Source organism: Meleagris gallopavo, chromosome 25 (assembly GCF_000146605.3).
Source record: "Meleagris gallopavo isolate NT-WF06-2002-E0010 breed Aviagen turkey brand Nicholas breeding stock chromosome 25, Turkey_5.1, whole genome shotgun sequence".
NCBI classification, from domain to species: Eukaryota; Metazoa; Chordata; class Aves; order Galliformes; family Phasianidae; genus Meleagris; species Meleagris gallopavo.
Genome location: NC_015035.2, coordinates 5,117,083 through 5,134,554, shown reverse-complemented (window position 1 = coordinate 5,134,554; position 17,472 = coordinate 5,117,083). Strand labels below are relative to the sequence as shown.

The window sequence follows — 17,472 nt, the reverse complement described above, 5'->3', positions numbered from 1 at the left end:
TTTTTTTTTTTTCTTTTAAATCTTGCTGGGGCAGATTGATGCCTATGCTGCTCACAGTGCCTGCGTTCGAGCAAAGGAAATGCATGAGTCACTGCAGAGCGGGGCTGTGCTGCTGCAGGCTGTGCTGTGTCAGAGTGCAGCCCTCAGGCACGTGTCTGCCCCAGCAGCTCCTCCGGCACAGGGACCTCATCCAGCAGTGCTGCTTCTGGAGTTTGTGTGCAGCAGAGCACGTGGGAGGGGAGGTGTTGTGTCGGGGCACTGAGGTGCCTTTCTGCTGCGTGAAGGCTGACGAATCGGAGGGTCTCGCTGAAGTCTTGCACTTTAAAGCGCCTCATGCTGTAAAGAAACCAATCCTGAGGATGCTTCCGAGCATCTGCTGGTGGGATGTGGGTCGTTCAGAGGTACAGCATGGGATGGGGAAGTGGAACATAGCAGGCGGGATGGCAGGAAAAGTCTCACAGCACTGCAGTGTTGTTCAGAACAGAAATTTTGTTGGGGTTGAGCTTTGTGCTGGCGGTGCTGTGGGTGCTGATTCACCTGTGTGAGTGCACACTGCAAGGAAGGCTTTGCAAAGAGGGAAATAAAAGCTGCAGCTGTTACCCACTCATTAACACTGACTGTGAATTCCCACTTACGGAACAAAGTGAGTTGAGATGGTTTCACACTGCAGACCTTCAGTATCCTCACGCAGTGACCGCTCAGCTTTGTACCACATCCTGACTCCAGCTCTTTTTGGAAGGTGATCCCAGTGACCTTTTGGAGGTATCTGCGTTTTGCAGTGGGTGGAAGCTGCAGCTGTTGCAAGCTGTTGATCTGTGCAGAGAAGGAAGCACTTCCAACTGCGTGCTTTGGAGTGAGGAATTCCTGGTGCTGTCCCTTGTTTCTCGTCAGCTGTCTCCCTGGACTGATGTGCAATTCAGAGGAGCAAGCTGCTGGCTGGTTTAGGAGTTGCTCTGCTGCTGGGCAGGCAGCTGCAGGAGGTGGTTTTGTTGGTTTTACTCAAGGCAGTCTCAGGTGAAATGTCTTCCAAGTCAGGAATCCATGGAAGCGTTCTTTCTCAATTAGCTAACTAGCCTAAATAAACAGGCAGAGGTGATGAGTAGCCTGCCCCTTGCTTACATTTCAATCATATTTGTGGATGTTCGTAGTATCTTGAAAAACATTCCTCTCAAATTGGCCTCGTTAGGCTTTCTCAAACTTTGTCAGTGTCTGGAGCTGAGCACTGGGGGTGGGAGCCCAGGTGCTTCAGCTGTAACTCACATCTGTGGGTGCAGGGACTGCGACAGCTCACTCAGCCTGGCTGTGGAGATGGGCATCTTGATGGATGGTTGTTCCCTGGTAGTTCAGTGACACCAGGCACTCACTCACTCCCAGGCGTGCCCAGAGCCTTTCAGATGCGAGCACTGCTGCTGCCTGCACTCACCCTGCTGGATGCCCTGGGCTGCTGCTCCCCATTCTCAGCGCTGGGTGCTCCCAGTCCGAGCGGCCATGTGGGACATGTCGTCGTTCTGTGGTTTCCATCTCACTTTCCAAGTACAAAAAGCTGCAGGTTAATTGGCTGAAAAACTGCTTCTTGTTTTTTGCGTTGTAGATGCTGTTTACTGTCATCAATTTGATGGTGCTCGGGTCTTAGAAGTGCAAATTGCTGACATGAGGAGGGAGAAATCTGACAGCACTACCTGGGGAGTTCAGGAGGTTTAGACGTGGGGTTTTTCTGGATTTCCTAATTAAAAGCCCGATCTTCCTTGCTGAACTTCAGCAAAATGCAGTTGGAAGTCACAGGAGGAAGGGATGCATGTGTCAGTAATGAAGCTGTTTTAAAAATAGGAGCGGGTGCTGCATAAACTACTTATCCTTCTGGAAATCATTTTTCAGACTTAAATACGGCGCTTTACGTTTTTAATCACTCCCGAGCCATTAGAGCTAATTAAGTGCTCTCGTGCCGTGCTGTCTCTGCACTGCAGGCCGTGTGCTCCAGGCCAGGCTGTGCGGGCTGCTGAGGTTGCAGAGGTGCCACCTGAATGCCTTGGTAAATAGTATTTCTAAAACACCTTTCAGGTAATTGCGTTGAAGTTCTCCCACTGATTTGCTCAGGGGAGGAGAAGTGTAACTACAGTGATTTGTTGGGACACGGCTCCAGTAGTGCCGGGTGAGGCTCTTCCAATGACATTGTTGGTGCTGCAGAGAAAAACGTCCAAAGGATTTGTTTAAATGTGGCACTCTTTGCCTCGGACAGCATGCTTTGTAATGCCGTGAGCCTCTGGTACTCCAACCCCGTCCTGATCTCCCGTGCCAAGGTCTGCTGGTGGCCGTTTGTGTTTTAAATGACCCTGCTGGGGCCTCGGGGTTGGTTTTGGAACTGTTGCTGTGATGTAAGGCTTCGGGCCAGGTTGTGCCAGGTGATGTCAGGGTGTGCTGGGATGGGGACCCGTTGCAGTACCTGTCAACAGGGCGTCCCTGCATGGCGTTCTGCAGCGCCTGGGCACGTGTGGGTGCTTGGCTCAGTGTAGCGTGGCTCTGGCAGACTGCTGTGCTCTGAGAAGTCTGAGGTTTGGTGGAATACATGATAAAGTTAGGACAAAGCACAAGAACTGACACTTAAGGACTCAAATGTTATGTGTTCAGAGGGACTCTTCCAGCTGGGGTGAGCCCTGATCCCACAGTCACTGTGCTGACAAATTATCCCTGGATTCCTCTCTGAAATTTGTATTTGAGTCACTGGGAGGAAGAACTGCTTTGAGACTGAGGGAGGTTATTGAAAACGTCTTTGTTCTTGCCTCTGGCAACCTAATTAATGCATTTTTTTGGCATTGAGAGCTGTTCTTTAAGGAAATAATTGCTGTTCTTTGGGTGATTTTTGACTTTGTGTCAGTGAAAGAGGTAGTTCTGCCGTCCTTAATTTGTCTGTTTTGAGATGAGGGTCTCATTAAAATGTTCAGTGCTGCTGAGGTTTGGGGTGGGCACTTCCACGCGTGCTGCTAATTGCAGCCATGGCAGTGCTGCTCTGAGCTCCAGCAGGGCACGGGGCGGCTGTGCCTGCCTGTTTGCTGCTGTCCTTAACAGAAGTCTAGCGGTGATTCTTTGGCTCTACGCTTTCACTTACTGAGTTTAAGGGTCTGTTTCGCTATTCCAAAATAGCTGATGCCGTTTGGTGAAGTTCTTCTGCGCAGCAGAGCTGCTTTCCTTCTCTGAGGACCCGCACGCAGTGCTCTGCGTTGTCTCTGTGCCCCGGGAGGTGATGGAGCTCTTTGCTCCACGCCTTTGGATGTGACACATTACTGACCTACTTAGGTTTGCTGTCACCAGATCCAGGAGGGCTGCGTTGCGAAACAGCAGGAAGTGAGACGTGGAATGTTCTGTCTGCAGTTAAACTTCAACCTGCTGTGATGTCACATCGGGGCTCCCGAGCTGTGCTGCAGGGAGAGCTCCATCCAACACGGCTCAGCTGCCTGCACTGAAAGCTGTTCTGTGTGCTGGGTCAGCTCTGGGTCTCCAATACTGAGTGAGCATCAGTTTGCTCTGCTTCCATTCCCCTAAGGGCTGGGGTAGAGCTGTGCTGTTGTGGCTTTTCTTGCTGTTGCTAAGCCAGCTGTGCTTTGAATCCTCCGTGTTAAGGTTGGGAGCTGCTGCCTGGATGCCCCGGGCTGCAAGCAGGGACGGGACTGGGAATAACTGGAAGTTGTTACTGTTAAATGAGGCCTCTGTTGCTTTGGAGGCAGGTTGTAGGGGTGTGTGCTGCTGGGGGAGGCTGGTGGTGAGGCTGGGGGTGCTCACACACGTGGCGCTCACAGCCTCCTTTCTTTTCTCATTCCAAAAACGAAGCTGTAGCACAGCACAGTTCCCAGCGCTGTTCCCAACACGTGCTTTGTTAACAGCGTGCAGCAGAGAGCTGGGAAGGAGCTGGAAGTGTCACCATTCAGTGAAGTCAGGGCTGGGGAGCAGCAGTGACAGCAGCTGCTGGTTCTGCCTCCGTGTTGCGGCTCCACTCCTGTTGCTGTTTGGCCCTGGGATTCCTCAGCTTTCTGCTGCACCTGGAGGTTTTTGCTCTGCCCCATTCCGAGTGCTGTGAACACAGTGACGTACAAAACTCCTGTTTGCTTTCTGCTCGTTATTACCTTGCTTGCTAAGGGTGGCAGTCACTGGAAACGTGGTTGTTTTTTTTTTTCTGGGCAGTTTTAGTCATCCTTGTTTTCATAAATAGTTATAAATGGTACAAGCTTGATTCAAAGGTACAATTTGTTTGTGTAGGATTGGTCTGCTGTTTTCTCTTATGAAATGTTTATGAGCATCAGATGCACGGAGGCTTCTTCCGAACTGTTTATTTTCGGGGCTCTCAGGGCAATGGTTGATCAAAGTCTAAAACTGCATTTGATCCGAATCCTCCACGGGCGGGGAAGGAGCCCTGCTTCGTGCTGTGCTAACAGCAGTGCTGATGTTTGCATCCTCTCATCTCCACCCGCAGCCCTGCGAAGGGTTTGAAGCCACAGCAGCGGTCGGTGCTGTTGCCGCGGGCAGCTGCCCCCCCTCTGACGTGCTGCCCTTCTCTCCTCAGGTCTTCTGCTGGAATTTACGTCGCACATTTATGGCGATTCTGAGCGTGAGGGCAGAGTTCTGCCAGGCCCAGCACAGCGCCCTGGCCGACAAGTGAGCGCAGGGCCTCGGTGTGCCAACCCCACTTGCCTTGAGGACTCCGACACTGCGAGCACACCCAAATATATGGGATATCTCCTGCACTTTGGAGGCGTATTCCTTTTACTGACTCTAGCAAAACTAAGCGTCAAGAAAACAAAGTGGAGAGAAATCCTGCCCTTACTTCTTTGCCTCACCAGTGCCTAAATGTAGAACAGGCTGCCTAGTCCTGCAGTAGAGGTGTGGAGTCTGAAGGAAACCACCTGCAGTAACCGAGGCCGAAGTTGAATTCGAGTGGATTCTGAAGCAAACCTGCTTTTGTAGAAGCGAGATCTTTAAGGAACAAACAAGCTCTGATCAATCCCAGCCATCTTAGTGGTCTTTTAATGTTTTCTGCTGTGAAACGTTTCCGAGGTTATTGATTTTTTTTTTTCTTTTCCTTTTTTTTTTCTTTCTTTCTTTTTTTAAATTTTTTGGCCCCTCACACGTTTTGCTGCCATTATGAACCGTCCAGCCCCCGTGGAAATCAGCTATGACGGTATGCGTTTCCTCATCACTCACAACCCAACCAATGCAACCCTCTGCAGGTTCATAGAGGTAAGGCATCCCATCAGCCTCATCCTTCCTTCCTGACCCGCTCCTGCTTTCTGCACCATCGGGCAGCACAGAAGCACTGTGCTGCATTCACACCTCTTGTTCACAAAGCTGTGCTATACATTCCATGCAGGCATTTTGTCCTTAAGATACAATTGATATTCTCTTGACAGTACAAGAATTCACACGAGTGCAGGATTTGGAAAAAAGTAATCAGTAATTGAGAGATTGGAGGAGTTTCCATTTTAAGAATGCAGACCTGCACCTTTGCCGTTGTCCTGGCTTGGAAAGGACTGCATGTTCTGTGACTCTAAATGTTAGTTTTCATTAAGTAATACATTGCTTCTAATATATTGCTGATCTTTTGGCTTTGAAAGTAGTAGTTGATGGAATTATAACTGGTTTATGATCTTTGTTATCCCTAAAATAGGATTCACGCAGTACTTATGCAGGTGTTTTGGCTTATAGGGTGTTTTCTCCAGACCCTTCTGCTCCCAGAGTTGTCAGGTATTTCGGGTACCAGAATTTATCCCTGAGAAGGGCCATCTGCTATGGGGAGAGCCATCTTTGATGGATGGTGGATCAGACCATTACCGACACAAAAGTCAGAAATAACACAAAATTTAGTACTCAATTAACAGGTGGTACAATGGAAGGCAGCCTGCACGCTGGTTTGCTCCAAATCTGCCATATCTTTGTGCCCTTTGTGGGTCACTTCCATTCCATCAGATGCTGATGTCAGACTGCAGCTCACCACGAGACCACTCAGATTTCAGTGGTTAATTTTGGTCTTACTGGGGACTGCCTTCCTTCATCAGGAGGCTTCTGCCTGGAACAGACATTACTGCTAATTGGTCCAAGTTACAGGGCCTCGGTGCAAACACGAGAGGAAATTCTGCTTGCTGTATGAACCTTCAAAGTGAACTGGAACGGCCTTTGTTTGATCTTCTGATTATTTATCAGGCACAGTGTGCTACTTTCTGCACGGTGGTGTGTGTTCTGCTCCTCCCTGCCAGTGCTGGCTGAAGCCAACAGTCCCAGGCTTCTATTTAAAGAGAAGAAGAAGCTGTGCTGAGAGGATAAGCAGCTATTTTAATTTTGTTCTCATATGCCTTCTTTGTTTCCAGCTCGGCTTTTCCCTGGAAAGAAATAGTTCTGAGATGTTTCACACTCGTTCCTGTCACTTGTAACCAGTCGGCAGGTCACGACTCCTTTCAGGGCTGGCCTTCCCTCCCTGCCTCGCTGTGCAGTCACCTTTGATCCATGTGAAAATGTTTGGTTTTGGAGCTGTTTCGTTTCTCCCCCTCCCGGTGCACTCATTTGTTTTTCCTTCTTCTCAAAGGAGCTGAAGAAGTATGGAGTGACAACCTTGGTGCGAGTCTGTGATGCCACCTATGATAAAGCTCCTATCGAAAAGGAAGGAATCCAAGTTCTAGTGAGTTACCTTTTAAAACTGTCTGACGCTGGAAATCACTTGCAGCTGAGGGGTGGGGATAGCCTCTGTGTTTTGGGAGGAGCTGGCTGTCTCAGACTGGCCGAAAGCTGTGTGATCCCCTGCATCTGACAGAGCTGGCTTTGAGACACTTGCTGTGCCTCTCTGAAATGTACTTGCTGATTCATTTCTACAGCTTCACTTGGAATAGAAATGTCTATTCCTGGGTTTGTTGAGATATTTTGGGTTGATACTAATCCAGTGTGAACTCACAGTTTGTGGTCTGTTCAGCCTTGTGTTTCATACAGTTCATCTCAGTCCTTTTCCCCTGATACAGCACTTGGCATTGCTGTTGGCCTTCTCAGGGTGAAGATAAAGCTCTGCTCTCACACGTTCGAACTGCTGCCTTATGAGACCACAGCTGACACGTTGAGAGGCTGCTTTTTGTGCAAACACAAGGCTCCCACAGCTCACAGGAGCAGGGTGCTGATGGGCAGCACTTCCCTGCTCACCTCCCCGTGCAGTGCTGCCCTGAGCTGCTGCTCTCACAGCGAGCGTTGCACAGCGGCTGTGTTGTCTGCTCCTGCATGCGTTTAGGGCAGGATTTTTGTGCAGCTGTGTGCTCACACTGCACTTACAGGCAGTATTTTTCCAGGCAGTTCTTCCGGTGTTAGATATAATCAGATTTTTTTTTTTTTTACTGGAGTAAACTGTTGTGAGGCCAGAAATTGCACCTAACCTTCTTGCAGGTAGTCCTTATTGGCTGTGTGCGCCGGTGTTTTGTTTTTTTGTTTTTAATGGCTCGACTGGAGGAAAACCTTCATGGTTTTCCATTAGGAGAAAAACTTGTACCCTGGCACAGCTGCAAAAGCTGGAAGCTCCGCATGCAGGTCAGTCAGGTTTCTTGGCTCCCGGTCTTAGTGCACATTTACTCCAGTTCCAGGCAGCCACGTGTGCCTGTGTTGTTGGAAAGATCAGCCGTTCAGGTTCCAGTGGCTGGATGTGGGACAGCGTTTCTGCTCACTCCAGAGCTGCCTTGGATCGGGCTGTGCTGTGTTCAGGCACTCCAGCTGTGATACTCCTGGGGTTGCCAGAAAATGGAAGGATTAAAGGCGTGCTGTGTAAGCCATCAGAGCCCTGCCTTAAGCTGGGGCTTAAGTGTTTGTGTTGCTGTGGGAGAGCAGAGATGTGTGTCCCTCCTCAGGGCTGTTCCCCGGTGTTCTGCTGCCCTTGGCCCCGCAGCCGGGGTGAAGCCCACCCTGCCCTCAGCAGCAGGACCGAGTGCTCTTTGCTGGGGAGCCTCTGAAAGGGGCAGGGGATTGCAGTTCTCAAGAAATAAACGAAACAAAACCCCAACTTGCTGGCGAGGTTTGAACTGAAAGCCGTTTTTTGAGGAAGCTTTCCAAAAACTGGAAATGGCGTTTCCACCAGTTCTGCTAAGCATAATTCTCTTGAAGAGCCTCTCACTTTGAGTAACACATGCAGTCATGTGCCCGTGCACGTTTGCCTTCCCACGTTCAGTACAGCACAGCTCTTCTGAGTATTTCTCTGCTGCAGAAGGCAAAACGGGAGGGTGTAAATCCAGCAGACATCTGTTGTGTGCAGCAGAAGGCAGGAGGAGATGGGAGGGTTTGCTGCCAGCGTCATTGCTGGTGCTGACGATCCCAGTCACGATGCTGTGTTATAACTCACTGTGCTGCAGTGGTGTTTTGGTATGTGAGATAAGTTTAGCTGGCTGCTGACACGGCCACCTCCTGCTTTTCCTTCCTGTTAATGCATGCTTCTCCAAAACTGAGTCCTGTTGCTGTTCAGAAACAGTGTTGAATTACCAACTGGCTGAAAGCATAACACGTTGCTACTTAGAGCTGATCACTCATAGAAGTAACACAGATTAAAAGCAGAGCCTGAGAGAGATTAGGGTCTATTTTAAAACTGCTGAGGTCAGAAGCACAGGGGAACCCCAGAAAATGAGAGCATTTCAGCAAAGCCTGCTCTCGTGCCACGGTACAGTGCTGTGCTGGCAGGAGGGGTGGAGCAGGGAGATGCTTTGGCAGATGGCATAGTGAGAAACCAGAGAATATGAGGCTCTGTGCTTGGCATAGCACTACTGCACACGTGTTTATCAACAGAGATTAAATCCAGGAGGCAGGAGGTGGGGATGGGTTCAGTTCCTGTGGGTTTCTGTGCGGTTCCTACAGTTGTGTTCACATGTAAGGTCTCAGTGTAGAAATGTTATGTCAAGAAAAGCTTGTTTTTTTCCTGAAAGTGTTCTTACTGAGTAGCAGCCAACAGAGTTTTGTTCTATGGATCTGGGGCACGTTTTGTTGTCGTGCTTCTGCCTGTCTGCACCTGGAGCAGAACTTGCTGCACTCCATAAATGCCTCCAGGAGGGCTCAGGGGGTGGATTCCTGTCCAGCAGCTGCACACAGCGCGGCCATGGGGCTGCTGGTAAGGGTGAGAAGGTCTCACACTGGTGGCACAGTCTTGCCCTGTTCTGGGAGCGTTTGGGAAAAGGGATCTTTGTCACTTGAATCCTGCAGCTCCTCAGGATCTCCGTTCTGCGTTGGCAGTCCTGTGGATGCTGCGGGCTGTGCTGCTGAGCAGAGGCTGCAGACAGGGTGAATAAAACCACCCCCTTCTTGCCTATCTTCCTTCCCAGCTGCTGCAGGGTGGCACAGCCGAGCTGCGTTTTCTGTTTGTGCAAACCCAGTGCATCATCCTGGTTACTAATGATTGTTTTGGTCGCGGAGCCTAGCAATTTGTTTTCTCTGCTGACTGACAGGAATTCAAAGGATTGCTGGTAGAACTCATAATTAGCAGAGAAAAACTTGCAGAACTTTGTTGCTATTACTCCTGTGGTCCCAGAATTACGCGTGTTTCTCATTCTGGGCAGCGTCCCTCCAGTGCTCATTTGATGCTGGTGCTGTGCTGTTTCTGCCAAGGCGATGCTCTGTGAGGAAACGAGGGCTGTCATTAATTCAGACCAGCGCAAGACGTGTGTGGACGTGAGGATTAACACACAAACAAAAGCAAAATAACAACAACATCCCGTATTTGGTCTGCAGGAAAGGATTTCAATCCGACCCAGAACCACTGACATAAATCCTGCTCTCAGCTGCCAGCTTCAAAAGGAAGCATCTTGCAGTGGGCAATGCCTCATCTCTTGGCTGCCCACACACCTCCTGGGGCAGTGGGTGACGCTGGGCCTGAAATAACCTGAAATAACACCGCTCACAGCGTGTGAGCAAGTGGGACCTCTTGTAAAAGCCTTTCACTGGGACAAACAAGATTTACTTTTCTTGTTTCTGTAACCTTTTGTTTTGCCGTGTTGTCCCAGGTAATTTCGTTTTCCTGCTTCCTTTGTGAAGGAGTTTGCAGCACTCCTCAGACTTTGTGTCTTTCAGCATGAATCACAAAGGTATTTCAGTAACTGAAGCTTCTGTGTTTGTAGCTGTAAGAGGCAGAGCTGCTCCTCGCGGCCTCGTTGTCCGTCTGTCTGTCAGGTGCTCCTGGGCTGCGATCCTCGGTGCTGCACGGCTGGGTCTGCTCTGCAGGAGGTGTTAGGGTGGCAGTAAGTGCATTTCAAGCTGAAAAGCAATGGTTTTTAAACCCTCGTGTGTGTTCAGTTTGCCCATGTTCTCGCAGCTTCAGCGGCGCGTCTCGATGCTAACCTGCGTTAAGAAACGCCACGGGAAGCTGGGATGTAGGCCTGAGGAGGAGGAGGGCTCCTTTCAAAGCCGTTTCCTTTCCATCTGAAGGGTTCTTTGAGTAACACGAAGCTCTGGTTACGAGCCTCTTTTGTAAGACTGCCTTGCAGTCAGCTCGTGGGAGCGCCAAACAAGCGGGAAGTCTTCCTTCCCCTGCGCAGAGCAGTGCTCCTACAGCCCCGCTGCGTCTGAGCAGTGGCAGCGCGGGGTGCTGTGCTGGTCTGGGGGTGCAGGACGTGCAGTGCTGCTCTCAGCACAGCTTCCAGGAGAGCTGTGACCTCGAGACCGTGGGGGGCTTCTTGTGTGCAGATCTGATGTACAGCCACGGCGTTAAATGTGGCCTAGATGGTTTAAATGTTGGCAACTCCTTTTATGGACAGAAGTGAAGTTTTAAATGCTGTTAGCTGTTGTTTTTGCCCATTCTCCAAGCACTTCTTTTCTCCTATTTGTGAGATGTTTGAGTTTTTTCTTTTTAATTTGAAAATACCTGGGCAGCTTTGAGCCTCGCTCGTGGGATGCTGGGAGGGTGGGCAGGCTGTGTGGGGGTTGTTGTGGAGGACCTCCTCCACTCAGGGTCTGTAGTACAAACTGTGTTACAAAAGGTGGTCGCGACCGCAGGCAACGGTCTACAGAGCTCTCATCTTTCAAATCTTAATTTGAAACGCCTATTGATTTTTCACACATTCATAAGGCATTGAGATTTTAAAGGCAGCTATTTTTCTAAAAATTCTATGCTATGAGGAAGTCAACGTAGGGTTTTATTGAAATTGTATTGAAAAGTCTAATTAGTGGTGCATTACGGTATTGACCGGCGAACTTCTAACTAGAAAAACACCCGCAGAACTGCTAGTGTGATGTGGAGTCCTCTCCTTTCCCCATTAGTTACCTGCTGGTAACCACGTACTGAAAAGTGTGTGTGCATCTGCTTGAGGTGCCCAGGAGCTGACGTGTGCTTCCCTTCCAGGACTGGCCGTTCGATGATGGAGCACCACCCCCCAGTCAGATCGTTGACGACTGGCTCAACCTGTTGAAAACCAAATTCCGTGAAGAGAGTGGATGTTGTGTTGCTGTTCACTGTGTTGCAGGGTTGGGAAGGTCGGTGTTGTGTAGCAGAGCGTTAAGCCTCAGCTGTAGGAGGTTGATATATCTATTTTGAGATTTTGAGATTTCAGATTGTTCCCCTTGGAGAGGGAATCACTATTTATGCGTGTGCAGGACTGCAGTGTAGCCAGTTTTCTCCTGAACCACTTTTTTGTGTGGCTGTAAGCACAGGCTGTCCAATTGCTAACACCTGCTTAATCCTTCACTACTGTCAGGGTGCCTGCTGCACCTGTGTGTGCTTAGCAGAGTGAAATCCATCCAGGAGCAAGGCAGTGCGCTCTGTGACTTCAGCCTGTTTGTAAAGCCAGCTCTTTGCACCTAACGGTACTCAAGATGAGGATCCCAAAGTGGGAAACTTTCCTTTATTGCTGCTGGGACGCCCAGTTACGTGTGCAGCATGTGGTAAAGATTTATCTCTGGAAGTCGTCCGTTTCATGCTTTGTGCATCTGTCTGGTGCACAGCTAGACCTGCGGTGCCATAAGAAGCAAAGTGCATCCAAGAGGTACTGCAGGCTCATTTTAGCAGAGTAGAAAATTAGGTTACAGTGAAATGAGAGAGCGTAAAAATACAGAATTATTGTTTCATGCCCCGAACACCGAAGAGGCCGTAGGTTTGTGTGTGCACACTGCAAGCACAGCTGTCTGCTAAAGTTCTACGTTAAATACTCAGCTGGCAAATGCCTTTCTGTAGATAACATTCAAAGAGAAGATGTTGAAGCTATTTGTTTTTGGATAAATTGGATGTATCTGGAGGGATTCAGTGCGGTGTTTCTTTGGGTATTCCTTACACACTGATTTCTCCTGCAGGGCTCCTGTCCTGGTTGCACTTGCTCTCCTTGAATGTGGAATGAAGTACGAAGATGCAGTTCAGTTTATAAGGCAGTAAGTTCCACTTCCTTTTCTCCACTTGTTATTTTGGACAGCATGCATCTTCAGCAAAGCTTATTTGATTTCTGGCTCGTTTTCTTCTTGCTATGAACTAACAGTGACAGACATGACTTTGACGTGATTGCGGAGGCTTTGGCCTTTCTGTCTGTTTAAAGATGAGGTGTTATCCCCCAACTCTTTTTTTTCTGATTTATTTTAAATCTTGGCTTTTACATTGAGGCGTTGCACTGAGGACCCCAAAGCTTCTGAAGCTGGGGGAGGCCTAGGCTGGGGCTGTGAGCTCTGATAGGAGCTGGATGTGGACTGATTGCTCCTTGCTCCAAAAAACTGGGCTGGTTTGGGCCCCCAAGCAGCGCGATTTTCCCAGCAAGTGAGTGAGTGCCAGCACTCCTGCAGGTGTTGTGCACGAGTGCAATATCCACTCAGGAAATGTCAGCAGCCCCCTTATCTGGGAAATAGCAGAACTGGTAAAGGATGAGCCTGCAGAGCTCTGCTGGCTCACCGATAACATCAGATCTTGAAATGAAGCCCAGCGGGTATGATGATGTTGAATGAGCTTTGCCCAGAAAGCAATTTGTCTCTTTATGGATTCCCAGGGTCTTTGGTTATCTTTGTAAACTATATTGCTGTCAACAGATTTTTCTGAACTTTGCCCTTTCTTAAATTCCTTTTCTTTCCCCTCTTCCTAGATACAGTACCTCTCACATTGAGAAGTTCTTTTCTGAGCATCTCTTACATATTTCTATCTGGCTGTCACGGGCTTGCCTCGCTAATCTAAGCAGCACATGCATCTGCAGGGGAAGGGTGACCTTGTGGTGCTCAGTGGCTGCTGCTGCTGCTGGAAATAAGCTCTCCCAATGCAAGAAAATCTCCTGAAACTTGCTAACAGGATTTTGATTTTAATATTGGCATGTAGGTAATGAACTGCATGTGCTGGCCCAGCTCCGTTCCCTGGCTTGCCAATGGGTTCACGGTTTATCCCAAGCACTATTTTATGGATACAGAAAAGCCTTGAAATATATGAATTTGAGTATCACAGTGACTGAAGCAGTGCTTTTGCCATTGATACTAGCCTTCGTTCTGTTTGTTTTAGGAAAAGGAGGGGAGCTTTCAATTCCAAACAGCTGCTTTACCTTGAGAAATACCGACCTAAGATGCGATTACGCTTCAAAGATGCCAACAGTCACTGCTGTGTTCAATAGAAAATCTCAGACGAAGATGGCACTGTTTTCTGGACTCTTGGCACCTGGAAATGTGAATCTGGAATCAAACTGCGTCATCAGATTAGCGGTGGAGTTCGTGCTCCTCAACCTCTGTCCTAATGATGGTGATGATTGGAAAAAATAAAATAAAAGATTAAGAGAAACATTTCAGTGAAGGATTATTTTCTCCTCAAGCTGCAGTTTGAACATCTGCAAGGAGAAAATCAGTTTCCGAACCCTCTGTATTTTTAACTTTTTAAGAAAAGAAATAAAGTAAATTTTATGTCTAAGGAAAACCAGCAGAGCATTGGCTTGTGCAGAAACTATTTTTTTTTTTCTTGGTCTGAGAAAAGTACCCCTCAATTAGGGCCTGGTGCATTAGTTCCAGTAGGACTCTTCTAAATAGCGTTGCCTTTCTTTAGCAGCCAGCAGACAGACGTGAGCAGAACCTTCGCAGCTGGGGAGCGACCTGCTGGCCTTCAGCCCCGACTGGGCACCCTGGGATTCATTCCCTGCTGGTGGTGTTGGTGGGGCTGAGCAGCTGCAGCAGAGATCCTCAGCCCGATGTCTGTGCTGAATCTCCTGCAGGCCTTTCCTGATTGGTGGGAGATAACGACTTTGTGCGTCCGTCTGTCTGTCTGTCTGTCCAAATCTCACTTCTCCAAAGAATTTGGCTGAGATGTTGATTGTCTTTCTGTTGTTAGATAAAAAAAAATCTATCCTGGCAGAAGACTGATGGTCAGAAGTGTCATAGGTGAGCGAGGGGCAGTTTGGACAAGGAGTGAAGTGTGACTCACCTGTCTTGAGGAGGAGGAAGAGGCTCTTTGGTGCTGTCTGGGTGCTCTGCCCTGCAGAACACAGTGATTCGGGGCTGTGGGGAGGGTCTGGTTTGCACTGTGTATGAGGTGTGAATGTAGTATGCACACAGAAGTGTCCACACAGAAATGCCTTGGGGATTTTCCCAGACTGGCCCTCGTGCACAGTTCAGTTTAACCACTGATTGCCTTGTTATTTTTTTATTAGGCTCTTTTGGAGGGAGAATCTCTAGTTACACGCCAACGTGCTCAGCACGCATTTACTGTTGGCAGGCCATAAGTGTGCTGAGTGTGGCACCACGGAAATCCATGGATGAAGTCTGAATCAAGGCAAGTCGTTTTACAGACTGAAAAGCGGCTTCATCCAGGCTGCTTCTACCAAACCCTGTTAACGTGGTGCCCTGCCAGCAGGACGCCTTGCTTTCGCCTGGACGTTGCAGCATTCAGCAATTAAAGGCTTTGGATTCAGGCTGAGGAGCATACTCTCCTGTGGTATCTTACCATGGGGCACCAAAGGCTTTTGTCTGTCCTGTGATAGGTGTAGACCTGTGCCTGTCTTTCACCAACACCTCAGCTGCTGGCTAAATGACTGCCTGCACAGCCCCTGTTTGACGGTTCTGTTCTTGATTTGCAGCTTAACTGCACAAATATTGTCAGAAAACAAGTGATGGACTTCTAGAATTCTGTTCCTCGAAGGGATTTATAAATCTAACAGAAAATAATGGTACTTGTCAAGCCCCTCCTCTTACAGATGTGCCAGCAGACCTTCTTTGAGGTCTGTGGCTAAAAACTGCACTCCGCAGAGCTCAGCCTGCCTGACTCAAGCTGTGTTGTTGTCCTAAGCTCCTTCCCTTTAAGATGTGTAGTGGCTCTGATTTCTTCAATAGGTAAGAGACACAGAAGTGTGTGATGTCAATGCCTACAGTAGGAGAATAATGAATCTGGTCATGTTTGGGTCTGTGTGGGAGGCAGATGGTGCTGGAGGCGTTAACTCTGGCTTTTGCCTTCCCCTCGCAAGCTAGAAGCTAATGCTGTACTGTTTCTGCAATGAAAATGGGTGTTTTTAGTGTGATGAAATACTGGGCGAATGTCAGAGGTTTGGTTGGAGGGGAAGGTGCTGAGCTGGGCTAGTAACAAAAACCTGAGCCCTTCTGAAGAACAATAAAATTAAATATATTTTACATGCTGTATGTATAACTTTGCATTCTTCCCCTTAGTTTTTACTCTGATTTATAAGGTACTAATTATCACGTACTGTGACTGCAGCCTTAACTGGGGGAAGAATACTGGGAAGTGCAGTCTGTCATACAGGGCAGACCCGGATGAATGGGGGGACATAAGGGCCGGGTCCAGCAGGCACGGTGTCGGTTCAGACTTGGACGCAGTGCAATAAAGTTCTTGCAGTAAAATGTCTCTTCCCTCTGGCTCTTAATAAATTTATTGCAGGTCATTAACATTAAATGCTCTTCTTTGGTCTCATCCATAAAGGCCCTCGGACAGGTTTGTCCATGCCCATGGATTCCTCATCATCGATCAGCGCCACGCGGCTTGAACTTGGTGGTGGCTTTGCAGCTTTTGGGCAATGCTGTGCTGCCTTGGCGCAGTACTGCAGAAGAAAACTGTTTGCTTTCTTCGAGATTACTTCTTTAAAAACATCGTCATCATCTTTGGCAGTTCCTGAGAACTGGCAAAGGTTTTTGGTGCAAACCTGCTGTTGTGCCCTGGACAGAACCAGACCCCGTGCTGCCTGGAGGTGCTGGGTTGGGTCCGCTGCCTTGCGGTGACCGTGGGTCCGTCTGCAGTGCTGCATCCCGGCCGGTTCCCCTCCTCCCATCGTGCGGTGCCACTCAGCTGAGATGCATTATTTATTGAAGTGGCATTAAGGTGCTATTTTCTGCTGTCGTGGATATCAATCCAATCAGCTTTGCTTTGCTGCCATCAAAGAAATGTGTTACTAGCAGATCGGTATCGCCTTCCTAGCATTTATCAGATTTTCCCACCAGTGTTCTAGGACAAATTTCTGGTCCCCGTTGGCACGGAGGTAATAAGGCGCTTTGACCAGGAGGCTGAGAGCAGCGGCTGTCGGGTTGTGTCTCCTCTTGCAGTGAGGATGGCTTTGTGCAGCGTGGTGGTTTTGTTGTTCCTTTGGGGATTTTTAACACCAGGCTCTTGCTTTGTCTTGTCAAGTTCCTACCTTTTCAGTTACTGTGCAGTAAAGGAACGTTTTCTTAACCAAAGGCTCATCAGTATAAAAATGCCTCCATTCCAGGTACACTTACGGTGTTTCTATATGATGGGAGTTGCTCGTTTCTCTTGGTAATTCTTTTCACTCCTATCTAGGAACTTCACTTACTGAGGTGTGCTTTCAGTGGGGATGGCTCTCGCTCGTGTGCCTGTTTATACTGGGGAAGGTGGTCCTTCTGGAGCAGTTAAGAATAAGCAGAAATGGAGCGACTGCATGGATAGGAAACTGTTGGACTCATGGTCTGCTCTTCTATAATAGTGCAATTCTTCTAACGAACAAATCATAAATCATTTCCTGTAGTTCCAGGTAGTGCTGCTGGTGGGGCAAAACAAAGGAAGCCGTCTCACGGAGCTCGGCTGGCACTTGGTGCAGATGCTGATCACTGCCTGCTCTGCTTCCCGGAGCAGAGCCTGGCTGGGGGTGGTGCTGTGTGAGCACAGCCTGCAGCGTGAGGGGCAGCGCTGGGCTGGGAGCGGGGCTTGTGTCCTGGAGGGGTGGCTGTGGGTGAGACACGGGGCTCGGGGGCTTTATTTGGGCAGAGGCCGCAGTGATGCCGGCAGGGCAGCTGGAATTTGAGTGGCTGTGACTGTGCCCTTTCTTTCAGGGCTTAACTTTGTAGATGAATGCAAATGAGGGACACCGAGAGCCAACGATGGAAGAAAATTCCTGATCCGAACCTGTGGAAGGATAAGAAGAGCTCCAGTGAGAAAAGAAATGGGTAAGGAGTTGCTGCTTCTCTGCCCGGTGAGGGAAACCAAAGGCACTGAGTAACGCCGGGGCTCCTTTAGGGCCGTGCACTGAGCCAGCAGCAGGACGCAGCGGGTCCAGGCCGTCCTGCCGTGCTTCTTGGTGCCGCTTC

At 49.0% G+C, this 17,472-nt stretch overlaps 1 protein-coding gene across 1 annotated transcript; it reads left to right on the top strand.

The window, feature by feature from the left end:
* Nucleotides 1-4,552: 4,552 nt before the first annotated feature.
* PTP4A2 (protein tyrosine phosphatase 4A2) lies at nucleotides 4,553-13,857 on the top strand. The gene is made up of 5 exons (XM_003212576.3): nucleotides 4,553-5,226; nucleotides 6,566-6,658; nucleotides 11,327-11,457; nucleotides 12,271-12,345; nucleotides 13,445-13,857. The coding sequence occupies exons 1-5, from the start codon at nucleotides 5,131-5,133 to the stop codon at nucleotides 13,551-13,553; spliced, it is 504 nt and encodes a 167-aa protein (XP_003212624.1). The 5' UTR covers nucleotides 4,553-5,130; the 3' UTR covers nucleotides 13,554-13,857.
* Nucleotides 13,858-17,472: the final 3,615 nt, after the last annotated feature.